This window comes from Paroedura picta, chromosome 14 (assembly GCF_049243985.1).
Source record: "Paroedura picta isolate Pp20150507F chromosome 14, Ppicta_v3.0, whole genome shotgun sequence".
NCBI lineage: Eukaryota > Metazoa > Chordata > Lepidosauria > Squamata > Gekkonidae > Paroedura > Paroedura picta.
Genome location: NC_135382.1, coordinates 36,440,153 through 36,462,243, shown reverse-complemented (window position 1 = coordinate 36,462,243; position 22,091 = coordinate 36,440,153). Strand labels below are relative to the sequence as shown.

Here is a 22,091-nt window from a genome sequence, read left to right as displayed (position 1 = left end):
CCAGCTACATAATCAGTTGTATTATCCTCCTTGCCAAGTAGATGTCGCAACGATATTCTCAGTTACCAGTTTGGAGTTTAATTGCCTTGCTGCTCGGGAACAAACACTGCCTTCGCCACCCATCAGCCCCAGGTGTTAATATCAGCCTTGACGGCACGGCTATGCGTGCAGAGCATCAGACGGACCCTGATTTGCAAACAGAGACGTGCATCTAGACCCGATCAGATGCATCTACTTGCCAGAACGCACACGTTCTCACATTTCGAGCCCTCCCTTGATTAGCATTATTCCATATTTTTGAAAAAACAGAGGATCTACCAAAGTGGCTGATACTTGTTTGGGGAGAGCAGGGGGAGGGAGAAGGGGGAAGACGGACGTTCCTGACAGATCTGCTAAATTACTCCTGTAATTAAGTATGCAGAGCTACAGCTGTTGACCGATGGCCGCTTCCAACGAAACAATACCCAAACTAAGAAAAATAGCTGAGCATCTGGTTTCTCTATCGGAGTATCTTTCTTAGGGTCTGGATCTTAATTTTTTACAGTTGACAGAAGTATTATTTCAGCCAGACAGTAGCATCTGGGCGCTAGATAAACACACACGCGCACACACATGAATGTAACAACTCTATGCATTGTAATTAATTGTGGGGAGATTACATGGTCTTTCAACCGTGTAGTATGTCATCAGCAGGAATTACTGATTTATATTAGATGTTTCTCTACAGTGTCAGGAATAATTAAAAGAGGGATGGGGTAATGCCAGCCGGTAATGCTTTAAATCAGTGGCAATTTTTTATATATATAAAATTTTTAAAAATCACTGCCCCCCCCTCCCAAAAAAAAAGAGATGTCAATTTTGGTAGCTCGGGTGCCTGAGGAATAAATATTAGGAGGGGCGAAGCAGCCAAAAATATCAAACCACCTTGCATAATGAGAAGTTTATGTTCAATCTATCAGACCCACCAGAACTGGTGTGACATGGCAATGTTATTAATAACACGGAACCCAAACACAGTATCTACCGTATGTTTTCTCTTTTTCTTGAAAGGATTTCCTTTCTTCATTTTTTTTTTTGGGGGGGGGAGTGCCAAATGTTCCCATGTGCTCAGTGTGGGATGAGCAGCTTTGGTCAGTTCCATTACTCATTGTTCTGGAATACCTTTACCACATCCTACACCTCCTGAATTCTAGACCGAACAGAATACATAAACACACAAATCTGCCTTCTACCGAATCAAATTATTGGTCCTCTTAACTCATTATTAACTTCTCTGACTTGAAAAGATTCTCCAGGGTTTCAACTAAGTTTAAGGTCCTGGTTCTAACCTTCAAGGCCCTACGCGGTCTGGGCCCTGCAAAATTCACCCTGGAATTTTTAATATTTATAGAATTGTAAGAGTTGGGAAGGGCCGTGCAGGCCATCTTGTCCAACTCCCTGCTCAATGCAGGATCAACCTCAAGCATCCAGGAGAAGGATCTGTCCAGCCGCTGCTTGAAGACTGCCAGTGAGGGGGAGTTCCCCTCCTCCTTAGGCAGCCCATTCCACTGCTGAACTACTCTGACTGAAAAATATTTCCTGATATCTAGCTGGTACTGTTCTACACATAATTTGAACCAATGTCTGCCCTCCTCCAAGTGACAGCCTTTCCAATACTTCAAGAGAGTCATCATGTCCCCTCTCAACCTCCTCTTCTTCATGCTGAATATTCCCAAGCTCTTCAAGTCTTGCCTTATACGGCTTGGTCTCCTGACCTGGATCATCTTCCTTATTCTCCTCTGCACCCTCTCCATTTTTGTCAGCACCCTTTTGAAGTGAGGCCTCCACAACTACACACAGGGCTCCAGATGTGGTCTGACCAGTACACAGCAGGTCTAGGACATCTTGAGATGTCCATGTGATGCCTCTGTTGGTACAGCCCAAGACTACATTCCCCGTCTTCATTTGATTCTCCCTACTTCATACTGCTGGGGTGGTTTCAGGTGGGCAGCCATGTTGGCTTGCAGTAGAAAAGCAAAATTAGTGTCCAGTAGTAGCTTAGACCATCATCATTTCTAGGCCACAGAAGGTTCTCCTCGGACTCTCAAAAGCTTTTTATACCCTGGGGATCTCGCCAGTCCTAAAAGTGCTGCTTGACCTTGATCCCTTTGCTGGCCTTTGAGGATCACCACATGCCCACATCCTGACGCAAACCCTAAAAACGCATCTTATTTCTCAGAGGGAGTCTGAGTGAAATCTTACATGCATTCAGAAGGAACAGAAGAAAGCTTGGATTCCCAGACAGTATTTTAATGCATTCATTTGTTTTTTCAAAAAAAAAAATCACAAATTCATACATTGGCCTAGTACCGTGAGCAACCTGGAAACTCAAACAGGATGAATGAGTCTGGGAAAACGGCCTTTGTATCCAGTTACTTTGTCCCATTTCTTCTACAACGCGCTGACATATTGAGCCATTAGCGCAGCAGCAACGGAACCAACCTCCTTTGAAGTTCTGCTTTGATCACCCATCGTGTATCATATTCATTAGCGCTACGGAATGTTTTCATCTTCCTATTCTGTGGGCAGAAGTCGGGAGGGCCGTTCTCCTCCAAAAATCTCATCTCCAATTATTGTTTCTGCACTGGAGAACTTATACCTTCTGAAGTAACTTCTCAGTCCAGCAGACCCGGAGAGAACAATGTGGTTTGTGAACACTTCATTGGTACCGATGGAAAACAGCACTCCAGTTCAAATAACCAAGCAACTAACCCTCTTCTTATTACCGGAACGTGGCTAAGATCAGCTACATTCCTGTAGTACATGATTCAGATCTACCTGTTGTTACCACAAATTGATAATTATGTATTAACTAGGGGCCAAGCCCATTGCATTCAGGAATACAACAGGTGCTAGATTCGGAGGGGGGTGGAAGAACTCCGCGGATGGCCTCCCTCTCCCCCCAGGACCTAGAAAGGCTGCAGGCAGCCGTTAGGGAACTCACCGACAAGGGCAGCTCTCACGCTGTAGGGATCGGCAGCCTCCGAGCCTCAGAGGAAAGTGGAAGGAGGAGGGGGTGGTCAGGGGTGGGGGACGGAAGGCAATTGTCAAGCCGGTTAGAGGAGGAGGCACTGAGGGGCGGGATAGCTGCCCTGAGTAGGTGTTAAGTGCTGAGTGGCTCCTCCTCCAAGCCTTTACCAGAAACACTAAGTGGAACAGATTATTATCAGGATGGCCATGAGCTTTCCTGTGCTAAGGTTACTGGTCAGAACTGGATGGCACAGGTTAGTCTGATCTCATCGGGTCTCAGAAGCCACATAAATATTCTGCATATCAAAAAGGTCATGAATTCAAATCCTGGTATCTCCCAGGATGAGGTCTCAGGTTGCAGGTCCTGGAAAATACCTTTCTCTGCCAGTCAGGGGAAGACAACACTGGCCTATTTATTTTTATTTTATTTATTTATTTTTATTTTATTGGCCACATTTGTTTGCCGCTTTTCTGCCCAACCCGGACCACCAGCCAGGACCTAAAAAGTCCAAATGGTGTTACAATGTGAGAAGTCCTAAAGTAGATCAACTCAGAATCCTACATAGGTACCATCAATGGAAGCTGAATGCCTGGGGAAGCACCCTTAGGACTGTGCTGTAAGAATAAGGCTGCTCATATGTTCACCCAAGTGGTATCAATGGGATCTGGGGAGGCTTACAAGGTCTATGTGCACACCTGAGCATCAGGAGTGGTTTGAGGTTTTGTGGGGCCCGTAGCACCAGAGCCAGCTTAAAGATTCAACCAGGGGCCCTAACAGAGTACAATGGTGGTGGGTGCAGCCAGACTGGGAGTAGAGGGGCCCTCCACAGTGGAAAGGGGTGTTACTCAGAGTGTCCTTAAAAAGGGGGTGGGGAGGAGAGAGGCTACCACTCTGTTTCATGGGGGATGGAGACGGGGAGGAAAACATTGTGTGGGGGCCCTGGAAGGGCAGGGCCCATAGCACGTGCAATGTGCTGAGCATACATGCTTCTCTGGATGGGTTTTATACCCTTTCACATGCCGTGGCCTCGATTAAATTAGAGAGAGCATCCGCACCGTAGATTTGTGATTAATTAATGACAGTGATTAACGGATTGTGTTTTCAGACCTAATATTTTCCTTTTGGAAATTCTGGAAGCCATAGTTAATTAACTGCATCTCTGCGCAAAGCAGAGAACCACGTCTTAAAAAGAAAAGCTTTTGGACGGCGTTGAATAAACCAACCTCTAGAGCAGCCATTCTCAATGGGTTTGGGGCCACGACCCTTTTAAGAGCTCCGCTCAAGATCCAGGGCCCCCTGCAGTAGGACGGTCACTTATACAATGAGGTAGAATCATAGAATCATAGAGTTGGAAGGGGCCATACAGGCCATCTAATCCAACCCCCTGCTCAACGCAGGATTAGCCCTAAGCAGGCTAAAATAGGCCTGGGCTAAGAGTGAACTAGCTAGCCTCCACATACCTTGTCTTAGATAGATGCGAGACAGATGCATTAATTCAACCACACACAAAGGAACAGATTACACGATTTCTTTTTCTTGCCTTTGACGAAGGTCAAACTTTCTAGCAATTAATGACGTCAAACATGACAAAAAGGGTATGTCATCAGTTCAGTTACCAGGCCCCCTCCCCATCAACCCTTTGGACTCCCCTTCTCGCATTTTTCAGTCTGTGGCCCCCTTCAAACTTGGCACAGATTGAGAATTCCTGCTCTAAAGCTTTCATTTTTATTAAAAGGAATATCAGATCACTGACACGGCCATGAATTTGCATAGCAATGGCACCTCTTCCAAAAAACGCAAGGCCAAAAAAAGAAATAAAAATATTTCAATTACAAATAAGGAACGTGTTCTACGGTTTCAGATGATTGCCACGGGCATGGGAGCCCACGGTTTTCTTAAACCAGAATCAGGGAATTAGCACACTGGGTGTTTCTGGCGTGTTCACTTTTTACAGAATGCATCTATTTCATCTCTGGCCCACCCTTCCGGGCCCGCAATAAATCGCTACAAGAAATCAAGAGGCAAGCAGTCTTTTTCATATTTTTTAAGGGGGAGAGGCTTGGGTGGAGTGTTGTTGTTGTGTGTGTGTGTGTGTGTGTGTTTTTTAAAGGACAGCAAAGTCAAATGCTTTCACTTCCAAAGAGGTTGAGCAAGAAAGCAAACAAGATTTTCCAGATTTCACATATCGGCTAAGCAATATGTTGTGATTAATACTGGTTAGATGTGTTCGCAACCCCAGATTCGGCTGCACCTCTGGGTCATGGGAGGCTCACCCGCACGACAGCCAGGGGTGCCCTTCTTTGTGCCATGTCAACATTGGGAGAAAATATTCCCTGATGCTTGATGGCAAAAAGAGGAATTTTGCGGGCAGTTCCTCAGGGAACCGATTTTCCATTGGATGTAGAAATGATATCCCTGTGGCACAAACATTCCCCTCACTGTCCCAGGCAGCTACACAATGCAGAAAATGCCCCAAATCGGGAGCGAAGCCACAAACTGACCCCCAAAATGGAGAAAAATACAGAAAAGAGATTTATATTTTGCCTTGTTTTACTTTGACAAAGTGGCTTACCTTCACTTCCCTTTCCTCTCCCCACAAAAGGAACTTTTGGAGACAGGTAAGGCTGAGAGAGCTCTGAGAGAACTGTGACTGGCCCAAGGTCACCCTGGTGCACACACGTGATGAAGAGATGTCACATGATGAAGAGATGTCAACAGCTGCAGGCCACAAAAATGCGCCTACACATTATTTGGGTAAACATGTAAGTGACAAAATGAACGAAGAAAGCTCGGGTCGGCTATACATCTGGCACGGAGCATGGGGACTTAAATGGGGAAAGGACACTTTTGTTGGAAGAAGCCTCATTTGGGAAGACGGTGGGGGCTGTGGATTGGCACGCTCCGATTTTCATCTGGGTAGATGGAGCAGGTAGGCCATTTTGATGCTGTAAATTCGTCTTGTGGGGGAAAAGGAAGGAGGGTTGTTTTTTTTTTTTTTTTGTAGTAAACTAATTCAGACCTGGATTTAAAATGGAAAATCTGACCAGCTGTTCACCCGACCCCAACTTTCCATGCGCAGTTTAGTGTTTATTAACACTTGGAGGCAGGTAAAGTTGATTATAGAACCTCTTTAGACGTGCAAGCGAATTTTCAGAATAGAAGCGCACAGTATAAAAATTGCATTTAGCAGTTAGGAAATAAACACCTTGGGTTTTATTCACTCATTTCGAGAGGCCCCCCCTGAGTTTTTTTTTTAAAAGCCTTGATGTGCTTTTATGTCAGAGGCCTTTGCGACACACCTTTTAACCTTTCAGCACTCAGAAGTTCAGCCGGGAGAGCTAAAAAAGGGGGGCGGGGCGGTAAGGCTGTAAAACACAGAACACGTCATAAATTGACTTGCAGGGACGGCGGCATTAAGTGCGCTAGGTAAAATGGCAGGACTGTTTAATGCTCATACAGCATACCTGCGATTTAAGGCCAACACACTCGGGGAAACGGCCCCAGCTAGATGGGAGTTTTCCGTTCTACAGTTTTAAAATCTGTTTTTATTAATTCCTTGGGGAGCTGGGAAGAGGCAGAGTAGCAGAAGCAGCAGCTCAGGAGGACAAGCGCATGCCTTGCACATGGAAGACTCCTGGTCCATTCTCTGGCATCTCAAGCTAGATCTCAGGTAGCAGAATCAGGAAAAGATTTGCCGAAGAACTACTGGTCAGAGTACTGAATGAGAATGACCAATGAGCTGGCTAGAGTTGGGAAATTCCTGGTGATTTGGGGGGGGGGGAGCCCTGGGGTGGGGTTAGAATTTTCATTCATTCATCCATTCATTCTTTCATGTGGAGCCTAGGGGAGGGGTTTGGGAAGGGACCTCTGTGGGATAGAATTTATTGCTGGACAGGCCAGTGGTGTGACTTGGTAAAAGGCGGTTTTGCAGGGTAGAGCGGCTATATCTTCTTTCTGTGCCGATAGTCTCAGGTTCCTGTCTTCGCTCCCCGTCTCCGGTTCCTGCTCCCCCCACTCCACGTGAGAGGCCAGGCTCTTGCAGCCTCATAGAATCATAGAATCACAGACTCAGTCCAAAAGCTCATGGTGCTGCTCTTCTCTTCAGCATGCTGCATTTGATATTGTTTACTCTGCGAGCAACCGTGAGGATTTTGTGTGTGTGTGTGTGTGTGTGTGTGTGTGTGTGCGTGCGTGCGCTCCGGGGCAAAGCGACGGCTCCAGTATTGTCAGATAAAGTGCCTTATCTGTCAGCCGCACTCTGACGAATTAATCATAATTCAATAGGTTTACTAATCAAGGTTGGAGATGAATGTTCTGATAGAGCAATCAGATCGGCCTCATCTGTCAGTCGCTGGCAGGTGCTTTATACGGAGTGCAAACTTGGCCTTTAGTACCTGCTTTGGATCACTTTGGTGCGGGCCGGAGGGTTACCGGCCCAGAGCTGGCGTCTCCCGGGAGTGAATGTGTGTTTTACCATAGAGTGGTTTGCAAAATGCTAGAGCGTCCACCCGGCCACTTCCAGTTTTGACTGGAAGTGAAATGGCAGACTCTCTAGCATTCCGGAAGGAAGCGATGTAAGCTTATGAGTGTGATGTGGGTATGTATTCTTCCCCTTCATTTCCCCCTGCTGGTGCCCAAGTTGCTGGAGGGCAACAAGATTGGAAGACATCTCACTATAGTGGGTGACCTGGGATCCCAAGTGTGGCCCACCTGATTTGTGAACAACATTCACAATTGTGAATTTCCTGCATTCTGGAGGGGGTTGGACTAGATGACCCTGGAGACCCCTAACTGATTCTAGGAGCAGATGTCTGTACATACATTACAGAATTTCTCTCTCCGCCTCCCTTCTCCTTTTCCCAAGGTTCTGGGCCCGTCTGGGTGAAACTCTGCTAAGGTTCCTCCCACCCCATAAAGCACCATCCCCAGATTTTTGGATAAGGAGTTCACTTGGTAATTTTCTTTAATTAACAGAGAAAGAAACAGGAAAGTGACAAAAAAAAAGATGCATGATTTATGAGAAAAGTAGGTGAGCCCTGCTCAGAGTGGGAAAGGGGCGGAGGCTGGCAGGTGGGGTCACGAGGACAGAGAAGAGATAAACTTAATATATTGTTAAATGTTACTAATTACGACGCCAGTCACGTCCCGTGTCACTAAAAAGCAGTCTCTCTCTGTTGGCCGCTTCTGCATTCCTAGGGGTAATTTACAGCACCGCTCAGAGCGGTTTGCTCAATTTGAAAGCATAAATGAAGACTTTCATTGTCTATTGACATATTTTTCTTGTTCAGCAACATTTAAAGGCTCAAGACAAGATGCTGAAATAGTAGCGGGTTAGTCTACAAGTGCAAGTTCAGTCTGCTGAAGTCAATAATACATTAGTGTGAGGGGGGGAAAATTAAGAGGAAGATTGATTAGTTGGAAGATATGTGTGTGTCTGTACGGGTTCTTTCTTATTATAGCATTGGGAGCTGCTCAGAGTTGAGAAATCACCCTGTTGTTCCAAAGGAAGATTCCAGAACTAAAATATCATCCACGTCTCCTCCATTAGGACCCAATTCAATAATGAAAACCATCAACGGGAAGACTTCCGCAATTTATCCAGGGGAGCAAGCTTAAACAGGTCTACTTGGAAGTGAGATCCATGTTACTCAATGGGGCTTACTCTCAGGCAGCGTCCTTAAGACTGCAGCCGAGGGCAGCGTATCTACAGTTATTGATTTTCCTAATGGCTGTTTCATATCTCCTATTCTTTCACTCCACCTCATTGCCTTTTAATGTTCTGAACAACAACAACAACAAAAATGAGATACGTCTGTTTTTGTTTTCAGTCTGCTTTGGATCACAAGAATGGGTTGCTCGAAACACACTCTGCCTTTTCAGAGACTGTGTGTGTGTATGTGTGTGTTTGTATGTAAAGAGCTGTATAAACACGGGCTCCGCGCACATAGCTTTTGATCTTTTGGCATCCAAGTCAATGCAATTGAGACACCGGAAGACCTAGAAGCTATTTGTTATGCCAGTTTGGCTCACATCTTGCTTCCTCGTCACAAGCAGCGAGCCAGTCACCCAACAAGCTGTTTGGATACGCCCACACTGATTTGGATCGACATAACTGCACCAATTCCTTGTACAGGTCGTTTCCTCGTAGCTATTACCTTCTCCCCCCCAGCCGCATTCATTTGTTGCACCCTGCAATTAAAAAAAAAATCTACTCATAGTTTTCAAAAGTAAGAGTTGACTTGCTATTTAGATCTCTCAGTTGTCCTTCAGCTATTGCCCATCAAGGCAGCTAACCTTGCAATCCCTCCTCCGATAAATTCAGTGACTGAGCAAACATGCAGAGGGGTCAAACAACAATTGTTCTCATGTTCTCATGCTAAAGCATTCTATTTAACAACATAGACCAACATGATCCTGGGGGGGGGGGGGATGCTTCCACCTGTAATTGAGCAAGTTTGCCCCATGGACAGGTTCAGTCGTGGATATCTCCAGTTCAAAGGACCAGGAAGTAGGAGATGTCCTTGGAAAGCCACTGCCAGTCCAAATAGAGCAGGCTTTCTCAACCAGGGTTTCATGAAGGGTTTCCCAAATGGGTGGGAGTTAAATTTTTATATATTTTTCAAATCACATTTATTGGGTGATATGACCTTATGGTGATTTCGACCTGTTTTCCGCCCCCCCTCCCAAAATGGCCAATGATGGGCCAAGAGAGGGTGGGAAGGGGAGGGGCCCTGGGTGGGCGTGTCCACAAGCTACGCTTCCCAATCATATTTGGAATGACCATGCTACTTCTGGGGTTTCTCGAAGCCTGAAGAAGTTTTCAGGGGTTTCTTGATGGTAACAAAGTTGAGAAGGGCTGAAACAGACCATATTGACCGTAATGGATCATGGATCTGATTCAGTATTTATTTATTATTTATTTATTTATCATACTTATATACCGCCCTCCCCGGAGGCTCAGGGCGGTTTACATCATAACAGAGAACAATACATAAAACAGTCTGTAACATGTATAACTGATAACTAATAATTGTAACCAAAATAACAGCACAATATAACGGTATAACAATATAGTACTACAAACAGGTCCAGGGCTTATTGATGGGATTCTGAGGGGGGTGGTTTATTTATTTATTGAATTCTGAGGGGGGGGTGGGGGGGAGCAGGGGCCCTTGGTCGCTGTTGATTATGTCTGGTCTCAGCCAAATGCCTGGTGGAGGAGCTCCTTTTTGCAGGCCCTGCGGAACTGTTTAAGCTCCGTCAGGGCCCTGATCTCTTCTGGGAGCTCGTTCCACCATGTAGGGGCCAGAACAGAGAATGCTCTGGCCCTGGTCGAGACCAGACGGACTTCTTTAGGGCCAGGGATCCTTAGCTGATTGGAGGCAGTAGAGCGTAGAGCTCTTTTGGGGGCATAGGCGGGGAGGCGGTCCCTCAGGTACACTGGGCCCTGACCGCGTGTGGCCTTGAAGGTAATAACCAGAACCTTTAGTCTGATCCGGAATTCAACTGGTAACCATTGCAGCTGGTGGAGAATAGGCCGGATATGAGACCTTCACATATAAGTATATCACACTTTCCTGTGTTCAAGAAGTCCTTACTTGTGAGGTGGAAGATGACGCAATTCACCTTTCCAGTAACAATGGGAATACACGGATAAGGCCTGCCACCTAAAAAAATTGCCAGCCCCTTTGGACAGAATATAATCATGTCTCTTCCTATCCTTTATTAACCTTCCTGTGCCTCTGTTTTTTTCCTCCCCTATGTTCTTTATATTATTATTATTATTATTTCCAAACTTAGCTTCTCTTAATCAATGGTGAACTGCGCATGGGGTCAAGGGAACCTACTTCCCTCACTGATAGCCTCTACTCTTGGGGATAAAAATGTTTTAAATGGAGTTATATCCGAGGAAAATCAATAAGTGATTACTGCAAAGATTTGTATTGATTCGCCTGTTGCATGGCCAAAAGAGCTCCAGAAGAAAAGAAATGCACAGGCAGACACGTAGTACAAAGGACGTACTTTCCAGCTCTTTTGACTTCATGGGATTGGGGGGGGGGGATGTTTCTTGGCAAGCCTGAGAGCCAAAACTTTATTTCCTCCAACCTAGCCCACCCGTGTGTTTTCTGGGATATGATTTTATCATCCCTCCAGGCGGTTCTTTAAAAAAAAAACATTATGCAACTAAAAGAAGCATTGCATGCTCGAAAAACACAGTGACAGTTGAGCCACAGGATCGGCAAAAGTCGGACACGACTGAATGGCTAACATCATCACCTTCTAGATGGGCCCATGATTTCTCTGAGTCTAAAGCAGAATGTTCTGGCCAGTGTCTGTTTTGATCGTGTCTAACCATTGTGGGTTCTGTCTGCCTGGTTTCCTTTTACCCCTGACCAGTCCTAGCATGGCTGAGTTGGATCGCCAGGTATGGCCCATCCAGACTGACCGATTTTTCTAAGGGCTATAAGTTCTCTAGCGTCTCAGTCTAGAGCAGGGGTAGTCAAACTGCGGCCCTCCAGATGTCCATGGACTACAATTCCCAGAAGCCCCTGCCAGCATTCGCTGGCAGGGGCTTCTGGGAATTGTAGTCCATGGACATCTGGAGGGCCGCAGTTTGACTACCCCTGGTCTAGAGAAAGGACTTTTCCAATGCCTCCTTCCAGAGGCCTTTTAGCTGGAAGGTTCTGGGTTGAATTTAGGATGGTCAAAATACAAAAACACGTGCCTCTGCTTCAAAACTCTGAACCCTACAGTTATGTTAGTATTATCCCCCCCCTCCCAGAATAAAAAGATAACGAATAATGTCTCTCTATAAGCAATTATGGGGGAGCACTTCGATCCCATGGCCAAGGGAAAGTCAGAGGACTATGAAGCATATTGGGTGACCCTGAGGCTGTCACGCATTCTTTTATTTAGATTAATTTATATATTTATACTGCACCTTTGTGAATGGTCACCACGGGGCAGCTCACAGCGCTCATAAGTATGTATCCTTTCTACAACCAGTAAAAATGAAAACATTAAAAACAGTGTTAAAATTCCAGTAGGTAATTACTGGCTAAAGCCGCTGGGGCAAAAAGAAGAAACGGGTGGTGGTGGGGGGAAGGGGATCGAGGGAGGCCTAAGCAGTAGTTCAGTGAGTTTTTCTGCAGGTTTTTCTGGCGGAAGAGCTCCGTCTTGCAAGCCCTGCGGAACTCTGAACTCTCAGCCTAGACTACCTTGCAGGGCTGCTGTGAGGATGAACAGAGGGGTGGACAATTATGCTGTCATGACAGGTGATGCTTTGGAGACAGGTGATGCTTTAGCAGTGTGAATATGTGGGGCATTCCTGGTCTTCTACCTGCTTAGCCCTTCTCCTGTTCCAGTCACTGCCTCAGTCCTCCCTCTGGCTTACGTTATTCATGCTCAGGATTGAGCCTAATTTCAACAACAAAAAAGGAATGGTCAGATTTAAAGTATAAGGACTTTGGGGGCGGAGGGGGGGGGTCCAGAAAATGCATTTCTGTCTAATTTTACCTACTCCAGTCTGCAGCAACCGTTGGTTGCACACAAAAGAAGCCCTGGCACCTCCTTACTGGGCTGTCCGGTCTGATTGCATTATTTCAGAATGAGATTTTAAGTGTGAGGGACTGCAATCAAAGCGGCTCGTTTTTGCATTTCGGTTCCATCGGTGGCCGACCCCATTACGTTAAAAGTGCGCTATAGAAGCAATAAGCAGAAATCTCATTTTTACACAGCCGGCATTATCGCCTTGGCTCGGTTGATCGGTGAATAAAAAGAAGCCGTCAGAGCGTTCCCTGTTCAGGAAGGCTAAATTCCTCGACGTGCAAACGGTATATTTTATTAAATAAACACAAACTAGGATATAATGGCACGCATTTGTTTTCATTACAAGGAGTAATGCAATATTTCTCCAAGGCTTGCTACATTAGCATGTCTCTCCATGTTCAAAATGCCTTTGAACTTACTGAAGGAGGGGGGGGGGAGAGAGAGAAGCTACATCTGTTAGCTCTCTTGTATACAGCTGAAAGTTACCAAGCGAATTAAGTTTTAATACAAATTGCTTTGTTCGCTATTAAGATTGATGTCGGACACAGCGTACTGTAAGTTGCAAAACTTGGAATTACAGTTCCCCGCAATTATCTCCGCTTGTTAATAGCACAAGATAGTGTGTCACTTTCGACCGAGTGTATAATTTATCGGTTTCTTTTCTTTCTTCCCCCCCCCGCCTTCTCTTTCTCCCGGGCCCTCTGCTTTCTCCCCTCCCCTCCTTTTCCCCATGAACTCTTGTGGTATTTCCAAATGTATAATCTTGTTGTATTTATTTCCCAGCGGCCCAACAAAACGAACACAAGTGCTGACTAGAACAAACTAAAAAGCAGCGCTATTGACAAGCCGTCACTTGTGCAGTAATGAACACCCTGCCACGACTTTCACCTTGCCAAGCTAACAGCTTTAATTTATGAATAAAGCTAACGGGGAGACAACCTCCAGTTTTATGATACCCTCAGTGCTGTTTCAAATAAAGTAATTAGAAGGTCAAGATACAGGGCTGGAGAGCCACATATAAATGCAACCTTTCTGAGCTGGCGTTCCCTCTCCTTTTTTCTACTTAAAAAAAAAAAAATCTCGACCGGTCAAAGAACGTTTTTTATCCGTCTTTCTTTTAGCAAAGCAGCCCGAGTCAGCGCTTCACCACCGTAGCCAATCCAAACCAGCGATACTCCCATTGCTTTGTTTATTAATGCTCTCCATGTGTGATGTAGTTGAGTATCCTTAATGCACGTATGGGCCCTCCAGGTCCCTCCACCCATAGGGCAATAGCTACAAGAGGTAGAGATGGGCCATTAACAATATTTACAATAGCAATCATTCTATCTCTCTCATTAAGAGTTCTTCCAAAAACAAAGGACTCCATTTGAGATGATTTTTAAACAGAGGCTGGATGGCCATCTGATGGAGAGGCTGATTCTGTGAAGGCAAAGGGGTGGCAGGTGACAGTGGATGAGCGAGAGGGTGGTGAGTGTCCTGCATGGTGTGGGGGGTTGGACTACATGACCCATGAGGTCCCTTCCAACTCTATTATTCTATGATTCTATGATTCTATGACTCTATGATCAGGCTTTCTCGACCAGGGTTTCAGGAAACCCCGGGGGTTTCTTGATGACCCTGGAAGGGTTTCCTGAATGGGTGGGAGTTAATTAATTTTAATATATATATTAGATGAGTTAAATATGTATCGATTGATTGACTATAAATGGTCATGTCAACCAGCCCCCTTCCAAAATGGCCTACGATGAACCCAGAGGGGATGGGAAAGGGAGGAGCCCCAGGTGGGCGTGTCCACAGCTCTGCTTCCCAACCATCTCCTGCACGATGGCACCATTTCTGGGGTTTCTCAAAGCCTGAAGAAGGTTTCAGGAGTTTCTCAACAGTACAAAAAATTGAGAAAGGCTGCTCTAGATCGTAAGTCCTCCAATCTTGTTGGCCCCCATGGACATTTTTGAAATTTTAAGAAATGGTACGTGCTGTTGCCACAAAATGGCTTCTCATGGGTAGGTTCAATCAGAAAAATGGCTGCTAATGGGGGGAGGGCTACAAACAAAGTTCAAAAAACTGTTGCCAAGTTCCAAGTTGGTGTATACTTTCTCTCCCCATTTCCACCAAATGGTGAAAACCTTGCCTACGATTTCATCTGCTGGAGATTCCCCCCCCCCTTGGAAATGTCTATTTTAGCTTCTCAGTTTTATATTAAGAAAGTTGCATTTGGGCTGCTCTGGTACGATTGTGTGACATGTTTTATGGTGTCTTTATTCTCTCAGCCACCTCGGATCGCACAGGTCAGAAGGTGGGCTATAGATGGATTTTATTTTATATTTTATAAAATAAAGTCATCCAAAAGAGCAAATTAAGCCGATAAATGGGATACAAAATCTTCAAAGAACAAAAGAGGCATGATCTCGCTTACGCCCTGACTAAAATGCTTCAAGTTTGGGAGAGGCAAAACGACTCACAGAACTGACGCTGGGGAACAGAAAGAGTTTTCCGCTCACATCTAAAAGACAGGAGATATGGTAAGGGGGGGGGGGAGACCCTCTTAGGTGTTGGATGCAGTGACTCCTTTCCATTAGCAAAGAGTTTTGAAAAGAATGTTTCCTTCTCTGCAGCAAAACTCCTAATTTGGTGGAAGGGTTTTGGAGGGGCCATTCAGGTCTATTTATTCACCGGGTGCCCCTGAGTGCTAATATAATGGGGAGAAGGTCTCTCTATCCATCCTTGCTCACCACGCATAATGTTATAAGACTCTGTTATGCTCTCCTTTTTACATCTGTCTACAGGGGCAAAGCTAACCTTACAGAATTTTATAAGACATTTATGATGCCCCCCCCCCAATACACACCGAGTTATTATCTAAAGCCTGGTGCCTACATTTGGCCCCAAAAAGGGTTAACGCTGACGGACATTTGATTGAGACCTGGTTGATTTGAAAGGGATTTTTTGCGTGTGTTTTTTTATTTTGTGTGTTTTAGGAAATTCCAATTACAGATAAGTAATTTCCCGCTCTGGCTTCTTTAAGCTTCGTTTCATCCTTCTGTAATTTCAAGGCCGAGCCTTCCCCTCCACACACACACACACACACACTCCCCCTTCCTTATTTCAACAGATATTTTGAGTGTGAGAATCACATGTCAAAACTTAGCCAAAGCCTTCATCGGGTTTTTGAAAACCTAAGTTAGAATTCTGTTTCTGAGAATAAACGGATCCGGATCAGACGGATTTCTCTACCAGTGAGCGTTCCTTTCTGGATGAGAGTTCACAAGCTGTGTCTTTAATCATATTTTTGTTGATTATTTATTAGTTTCTGAGGGAAATCAAAGGATGGACAACCTAAAATATGTCTTCCATAAAATATTTCCTGAATCACAAGCTGTAGTAAAGAATTTATAGGATGTATCTTTCATGTGCCGATATGACCTGATTGAGGGATAAAATATATGTCCTAGGCAGGCAGGCGACATGCAGATTGAAGAATGCCCCAGAATGCAACCTTATATCATGAATATTTGACTGGTGCATATGGAAGTCTAATGCTACCTGAGTGGGTAAACCTACCAGGGCTTCCCTAAAAGACTAAGCAGAGAGAACTTCTACCCTTTTAGCAAAGACAAAGCAGAGAGAACTTTTACCCTTTTAGGGGAAATCTACACCCAGTACTAATTGATGCTAATTCAGAACACAAAGAGGGGGGGGGGGAATATATTCGGGCAAAATCTTTGGGCAAACCCCCCCCCCCCCAATGGCTCTAATAAAATTACAAGAAACTGTGAAGGGGCTACAAATTAGGTTTTGTGGCAGCAATAATTACAAAATACGGTAATTAATATATGACATCCAGAAGACTGATGAACAAGTCAATTCATCAAGGTCCACTCTAACCAATACACCACACTATCTTTTTTGTCAGCCGACACCCTTTTCCTCTCATCAAAGGCCCAAGTTATCTACTATTTATCTCACTGATGGTACAAGAGAGGTAAGCTGGAATTCTGCCGCTTCCCTTCCGTACAGCTTTGTCATAAAACAAGTAGAGAAAGACAAAGTGATTTACAGTCTTGAGTCACACTGATTTCAAATTGTTGGGGCTATTCCCTCCCCCCTTTATTTAAAAAAAAGAACACAGGTTGTTACTTAATTCCTAGGTGTGTATGGGAAGGAAACAAAGATAAATTTGTTCGCAAGTAAATCGGCGCCTCAGGTAAAAGCCCAGGTGTTCTTTCAACTGTGCTGTGAGACTAATTTCTTCCTGGCCCTCAAGAAACCACCTGAAGATGTAGACCAGGTGGCCTATCTTCAAATCTTGCATACCAACATCTTTCACTGATTCACAGAGGTCCTTGTAAGACCAGGCATTCTTTTTCTACTTTAAGTCCCTTGACGAATGGCAGTTAAGGAAGAATGAGAACTGTAAAGACTTCTTGCTAAAGCCAACGGAGGCATTACAACAGACTGAGAAGAAGAGGAGGAGGAAACAGAGGAGGAGGAGGAAAAGAACCATGAAGGTATCTCCCTGAAGAGTCCTTACTAGTTGGACGTTTGATATTTCTGTAGGACGGTGAACTCGAATCTCTCCAATCTGACCAGACTAAATTCCCCAAGATTTTTTTGTGCAAAGCCATGACAGACAAAATGATACAGAACTAAATTCTGTCTTTAGGGTTGAGATGCCTGCTAAGTTTGGGTACTGCTTGGCCACATGAAAAATGGCCGTTGTCCGCAGATCCGTTGCCACAAAGCTATTGATACGGACCGTGGCATAAAGGTTTGAGGTCCAGCTAGAATTTGAGAGACATCAGTCCACATCTCTCCAACCTACTGTGAAGCTTATTGGGTGAACCTGTGCCATTCATATGCTTTGAGCCCAATCCAGTCTTTCTCAACTCCTTTTCACCACTGAGAAATCCCTGAAATATTTTTCAGGATTTTGAGGAACACCAGAAGTGGTGCAACTGTGGAAGCAGAGCTGTGGACACGCCCACCCGGGGCCCCTCCCCACCCACTCCAGGCCCGTCATTGGCTATTTTGGGAGCGGGGGGCGGGGCAGGTTGACATGACCATATATGGTCGCATCACCCAATAAACGTTTTAAAAACTTTTAAAATATATTAAAAATTAATTAACTCCCACTCATTCGGGAACAATGAAACCCTGCTTTAGAAAGCCAGGCCTAACCTATGTGGCAGGCTTACTGCGAAGAAAAATGGAGGAAAGGTGAGAAAGGTAAGATGAGGGAGGTGGCACATCTATTTTGGGGTTGTACCACTTAAAATAGAGCCTCTTGTGGCGCAGAGTGGTAAGGCAGCAGACATGCAGTCTGAAAGCTCTGCCCATGAGGCTGGGAGTTCGATCCCAGCAGCCGGCTCAAGGTAGACTCAGCCTTCCATCCTTACGAGGTGGGTAAAATGAGTACCCAGCTTGCTGGGGGGTAAACGGCAATGACTGGGGAAGGCACTGGCAAACCACCCCGTATTGAGTCTCCCATGAAAACGCTGGAGGGCGTCACCCCAAGGGTCAGATATGACCCGGTGCTTGCACAGGGGTGGATACCTTTACCTTTAGCACTTAAAATAATAGAATCCTAGAGTTGGAAGGGGCCTTGTGTTATATTTACATTTCTATAACTCCTTTTTACGGATTGGGGGGGGGGAGAGATCCGCATGTGCATGCTTTAATTATGTGATTACTTGTGATTATCTTACTTATGTCATTACGTACAATTATTCTTACCCGGCTCAAAGACTACAACGATGTATAAAATTGTATAACACAATTTTAATGAGCAGTTTATTAGAGCAGGCACACCTCTCTCAGAGATGCACCTCACAGCTGAAAAGATAAACATGCACACTGCAGTCTGACTTCATGCCCTCGCTTTGACATGGACTACAATTACCAGGAACCCCTGCCATCATGGCCCAGAGGTCACTTGACATCCTCCATGCTGGCAGGGGCTCATGGGAACCGTAGTCCATGGATATCTAGAGGGACACTGTTTGACCACTCTGATATATACTAAAACTGGGACCATACAGAGAATATTGTTATGGATGGACAGATGAGAGACTAACGGACAAACATGTAGCTTCGAGCTTCGATACAAACATTTCCCTTTGGACAGAAGAGCTGTGAAACTTGGGTGATCCAAAATCAACAACAGCGGCCATCTAATACCTTTTCCCGGGACTGACCCAATGAAACATAAGCCAGCCACTCATTGGACATTCCTTGTGGCATGACCCTTCCCACAACCCGCTCGGAGTAAAGGCTTATCTCCTGGTCACAGTCTGAGCTGACCCCTGACTCCTCCCCTCCTCGCAAAAGTTCAAATCCCAATTTAGTAAACTCCAGCTTATAAGAAAGAAAATGCAATTCCCAAGGGCCCGGCCGCAATTACGCAACCTTTAGCCAACCCAATTAGCTCCTAAGCCAGAGATTGCTCCTTCCAGAAGGTCTCCTAGCACTCCGACAATATTGTGCTCGGGCAGCCGAGATGAGAAGCAGATGCAAAGGGCCCGCTTAATTTGATTAGGGAGAAAGATGCCTTTGGAACACATTGTCTAAACGTACGGACCGCAGCTCTTTTAACACCAGAGGGAACGCTTTTTAAAAAGTTCTCCCTGCAGGTCATCCCCTGAGACACCTTGTGACTCTGAAACACGGGCTTTCAAAGTGATTTGTCATTGGGATTCTCTGTAGAGTCTTCCTTGGTGGGAGCAAGAAGCCATCCAGAAAGAAAGAAGCAGAGGTGGTTGCCCATGGCCTTCCTCTGCAGAATCTTTCTTGGTGGTCTCCCATCCAAGTAACAATCCCAGCAAGGAGCATTCAAGGCAAGTGAGAAACAGAGGTGGTTTGCTATTGCCTTTTTCTGCAAAGTCTTCCTTGGTGGCCTCCCATTGAAGTTACCGAAATCTGATGAGATCAGGTCACAGTATGCTGACCGTATTCCCATGAAAAGATACGTAACATTGTAAAAGAACTTAAACAAACAACAAACAAACAAAACGAGTGAATATTTTAAAGATGGATGCAAGTTCCAGTTTCCTGGGGAATGAAAATATGTCAAGCATGGGTCTGACTCTTGTCCCCTCCCTTTAGAAAAGGCCATGAGGATGGGAACTTCCGAATTTCTTGAGCTCCTTGGTTGCATCTGCTTTTATACCTTCTACCAGACTCTCTGCCACTTCTTGAAATTTATTAGGCTTTCATTAAACATTCTTAGCCGACTGGGGTTCAGAGGCAAGAATATGTCTCAGGGCAATAATAATAATAACTTAATGGAGACCCTTGTTAGTGGGATTAACAAGGTTGCTTCCACTCTTGATTTCTCCGTGTCTCTTGCGGCCATTAGGGCCCTAACAAGCAAAAGAGGAGGGGGGTGGGGGGAGGACCCTTCAAACTGTCTTTTATTAACAGTTATCTGCAGATTTATGCGGCTGGCATTAAAATAATCAATTAATGCAGTCGTAGTGTCCAGAGCTAGGCCAAGCGGGCCAGCTCAAAGAAGTTAACACCTGGATGGCCTCCAAACACATCGTAAGTTTCGACCTAGCAGAAGCCGGCCACGGGGAAGGTCCTCCAGAGAAGAAAAGGGGTTTATCGTTAGGCAGACATGGATGACATTTCATAACGTTTTGCAGCGACAGAATTAAAATTGAGATGTTATGTTTTTTTTGCCTCCGGGGGGGAAAACAGACTCCCACAGCACGTGAGAAGAAAAGGGGTCCCTTCCCATCTTGGCTCAAATAGATCTTTTATTCCATTGTGAGGGTTTTCTTGTCCAGAGGAAGGAGAAATGGGCTGTACCAAATAAAACAGAAAAAAACAAATTGGTGCTTGAAGGGGAAGGATTTTTAATATTTCAGCATCTGAACCACAGAGCCGGAAGAGACCGCCGAGGGCCATCCAGTCCAGCCCCACACCTTCTCAGGGACTTAAATATCACATGTTCCTTACATGCTCCAATCCTCCTCTAAAAACTTCCTCCTCTAAAAACTTCCTTCCAAATCAGGCTACCAGAGATCCATTACCTGGCGATGTCCAGACTTCACCTGGGAATACCTGCAGACAACATCTGTGCTCTACCACTGCGCTTCAACTCCAGTCAACATTAGAAGGACTTGGGGAGAATCAAGAATGACAAATATTCGCCAGAGATCAGTCCCCCAAGAGAAAAATGGCCAATTTGGAGGACAGATTCTACAGGACAGATTCTCAAGCACAGCGAACGTGGGTGCTGTGGCCCCCAATCACCATGGGTTGGGAGGAAATCACAACACAGGGACTGTCACAACAAATTGTACTAAACAAAGCAGCCAGCGGGGAGGGAGTTTAGCTGCAGCAATGCCGCTTTTCACAGTGAGAAAAATAATAATAATGTTTCTAGGCTGATATTGTTATCACTTGGACTCCTGCTTCTCAAAATTTCTCTTCTTCTAATCCTACTTGCAGAGAAAAAAAACCCCACAAAACAAAATTAAAAGAAGGAAATGCAAAAGTGTTGTTTCCCCCTTATCATCCTACAGCAAGAACTGGTACGCCAACATTCGGTTGAACCCCGCTTTGGAACAAAACAAAGTTTCTATCGCGCAGAGTTCGGATCGCTCCAAACTAAACGGGTGGATTTACCTATTGAAGGCTCTGCCTTTCAACTCTGAAAGGAGGGAGAATTATGAGACTGGAGTTATTCATTGAGAGCTATCTGTCCTGGCTCTTAATCAAAGGGATTAGGACTTGGAAAGGGAAAGAAGGCCTACAGGTGAACCTCCAGGAAGCATACCAAACAGTTATCAAAAACATACAAGTTCAAAGCAGCTCAATTTTCATATGTTAAAAGTATGCGGATGATGCCCGGGGCTTGTTTCTAGGTAAAGAGCCACGTTTAAAAAAAGCTGTTTGTACTTGCATACTTAACAGACAAGGGAACGGCAGGCAGGAGGGAACCGCTCCGGATCCACCTCGCCCGCTCCGAAAGCCATAAATCAGACGCGTTCCATCGGCGCTACATGACCGGTTGCTACGTCCAAGTTTTGCATGCCCTCTCCCCGACTCTGGCGCTTGCTTGAGATACTCATTTACCTCGTCCACAGCCTGGGCTGTCAAAACACACGGGGCAAAGATGTTATACGGTGGAAGAGACGGGGGGAGGAAGAAGGACCTTCTCCATAATTGTTAATCAATCACGTAGCTGAAGCCGGGTTTCTCTTCCAAATGCTATCTTTTAATTACAGGCTCGTTCAACGGTTTTCGTTTGCCTGCACACGCACACACACACACACACACACACACACACACAGAAACTGGAGTTGCCAACTCCAGGTTGGGGAAATTCCTGGAGATTTAAGTGCTGAGCCAGAGGAGAGGAAAAAACTCAGCGGGGTAAAATCCCAGAATCCACCGTCCAAGGCAGCCATGCCTGTGAGGTAGGCTAAGTGATGTCCTAGAACAGGAGTGGCCAAACTACAGTCCATGGGCAGCTGGAGGGCCACAATTTGGCCACCCCTGCACTAGAATAAGAGAGTGATGG

The 22,091-nt window shown here is 45.3% G+C and overlaps 1 protein-coding gene and 1 long non-coding RNA gene across 3 annotated transcripts in view; one reads left to right on the top strand and one right to left on the bottom strand.

Annotated features, from left to right (window-relative positions):
- Nucleotides 1-22,091, bottom strand: part of FTO (FTO alpha-ketoglutarate dependent dioxygenase) — a 202,490-nt gene that overhangs the window by 46,725 nt on the left and 133,674 nt on the right. Inside the window, exon 9 of one of the 2 annotated variants that reach the window (XM_077310548.1) lies at nucleotides 11,961-12,006. The exons of the other annotated variant lie outside the window; for it this stretch is intronic. Within the exon in view, the coding sequence (XP_077166663.1) occupies nucleotides 11,988-12,006 (19 nt within the window). The 3' untranslated portion in view covers nucleotides 11,961-11,987. Of the gene's footprint in view, nucleotides 1-11,960; nucleotides 12,007-22,091 lie in introns of those variants that run through there. 2 annotated transcript variants of the gene reach the window in all.
- Nucleotides 1-22,091, top strand: part of LOC143823859 (uncharacterized) — an 85,751-nt gene that overhangs the window by 20,342 nt on the left and 43,318 nt on the right. The window lies entirely within an intron of this gene.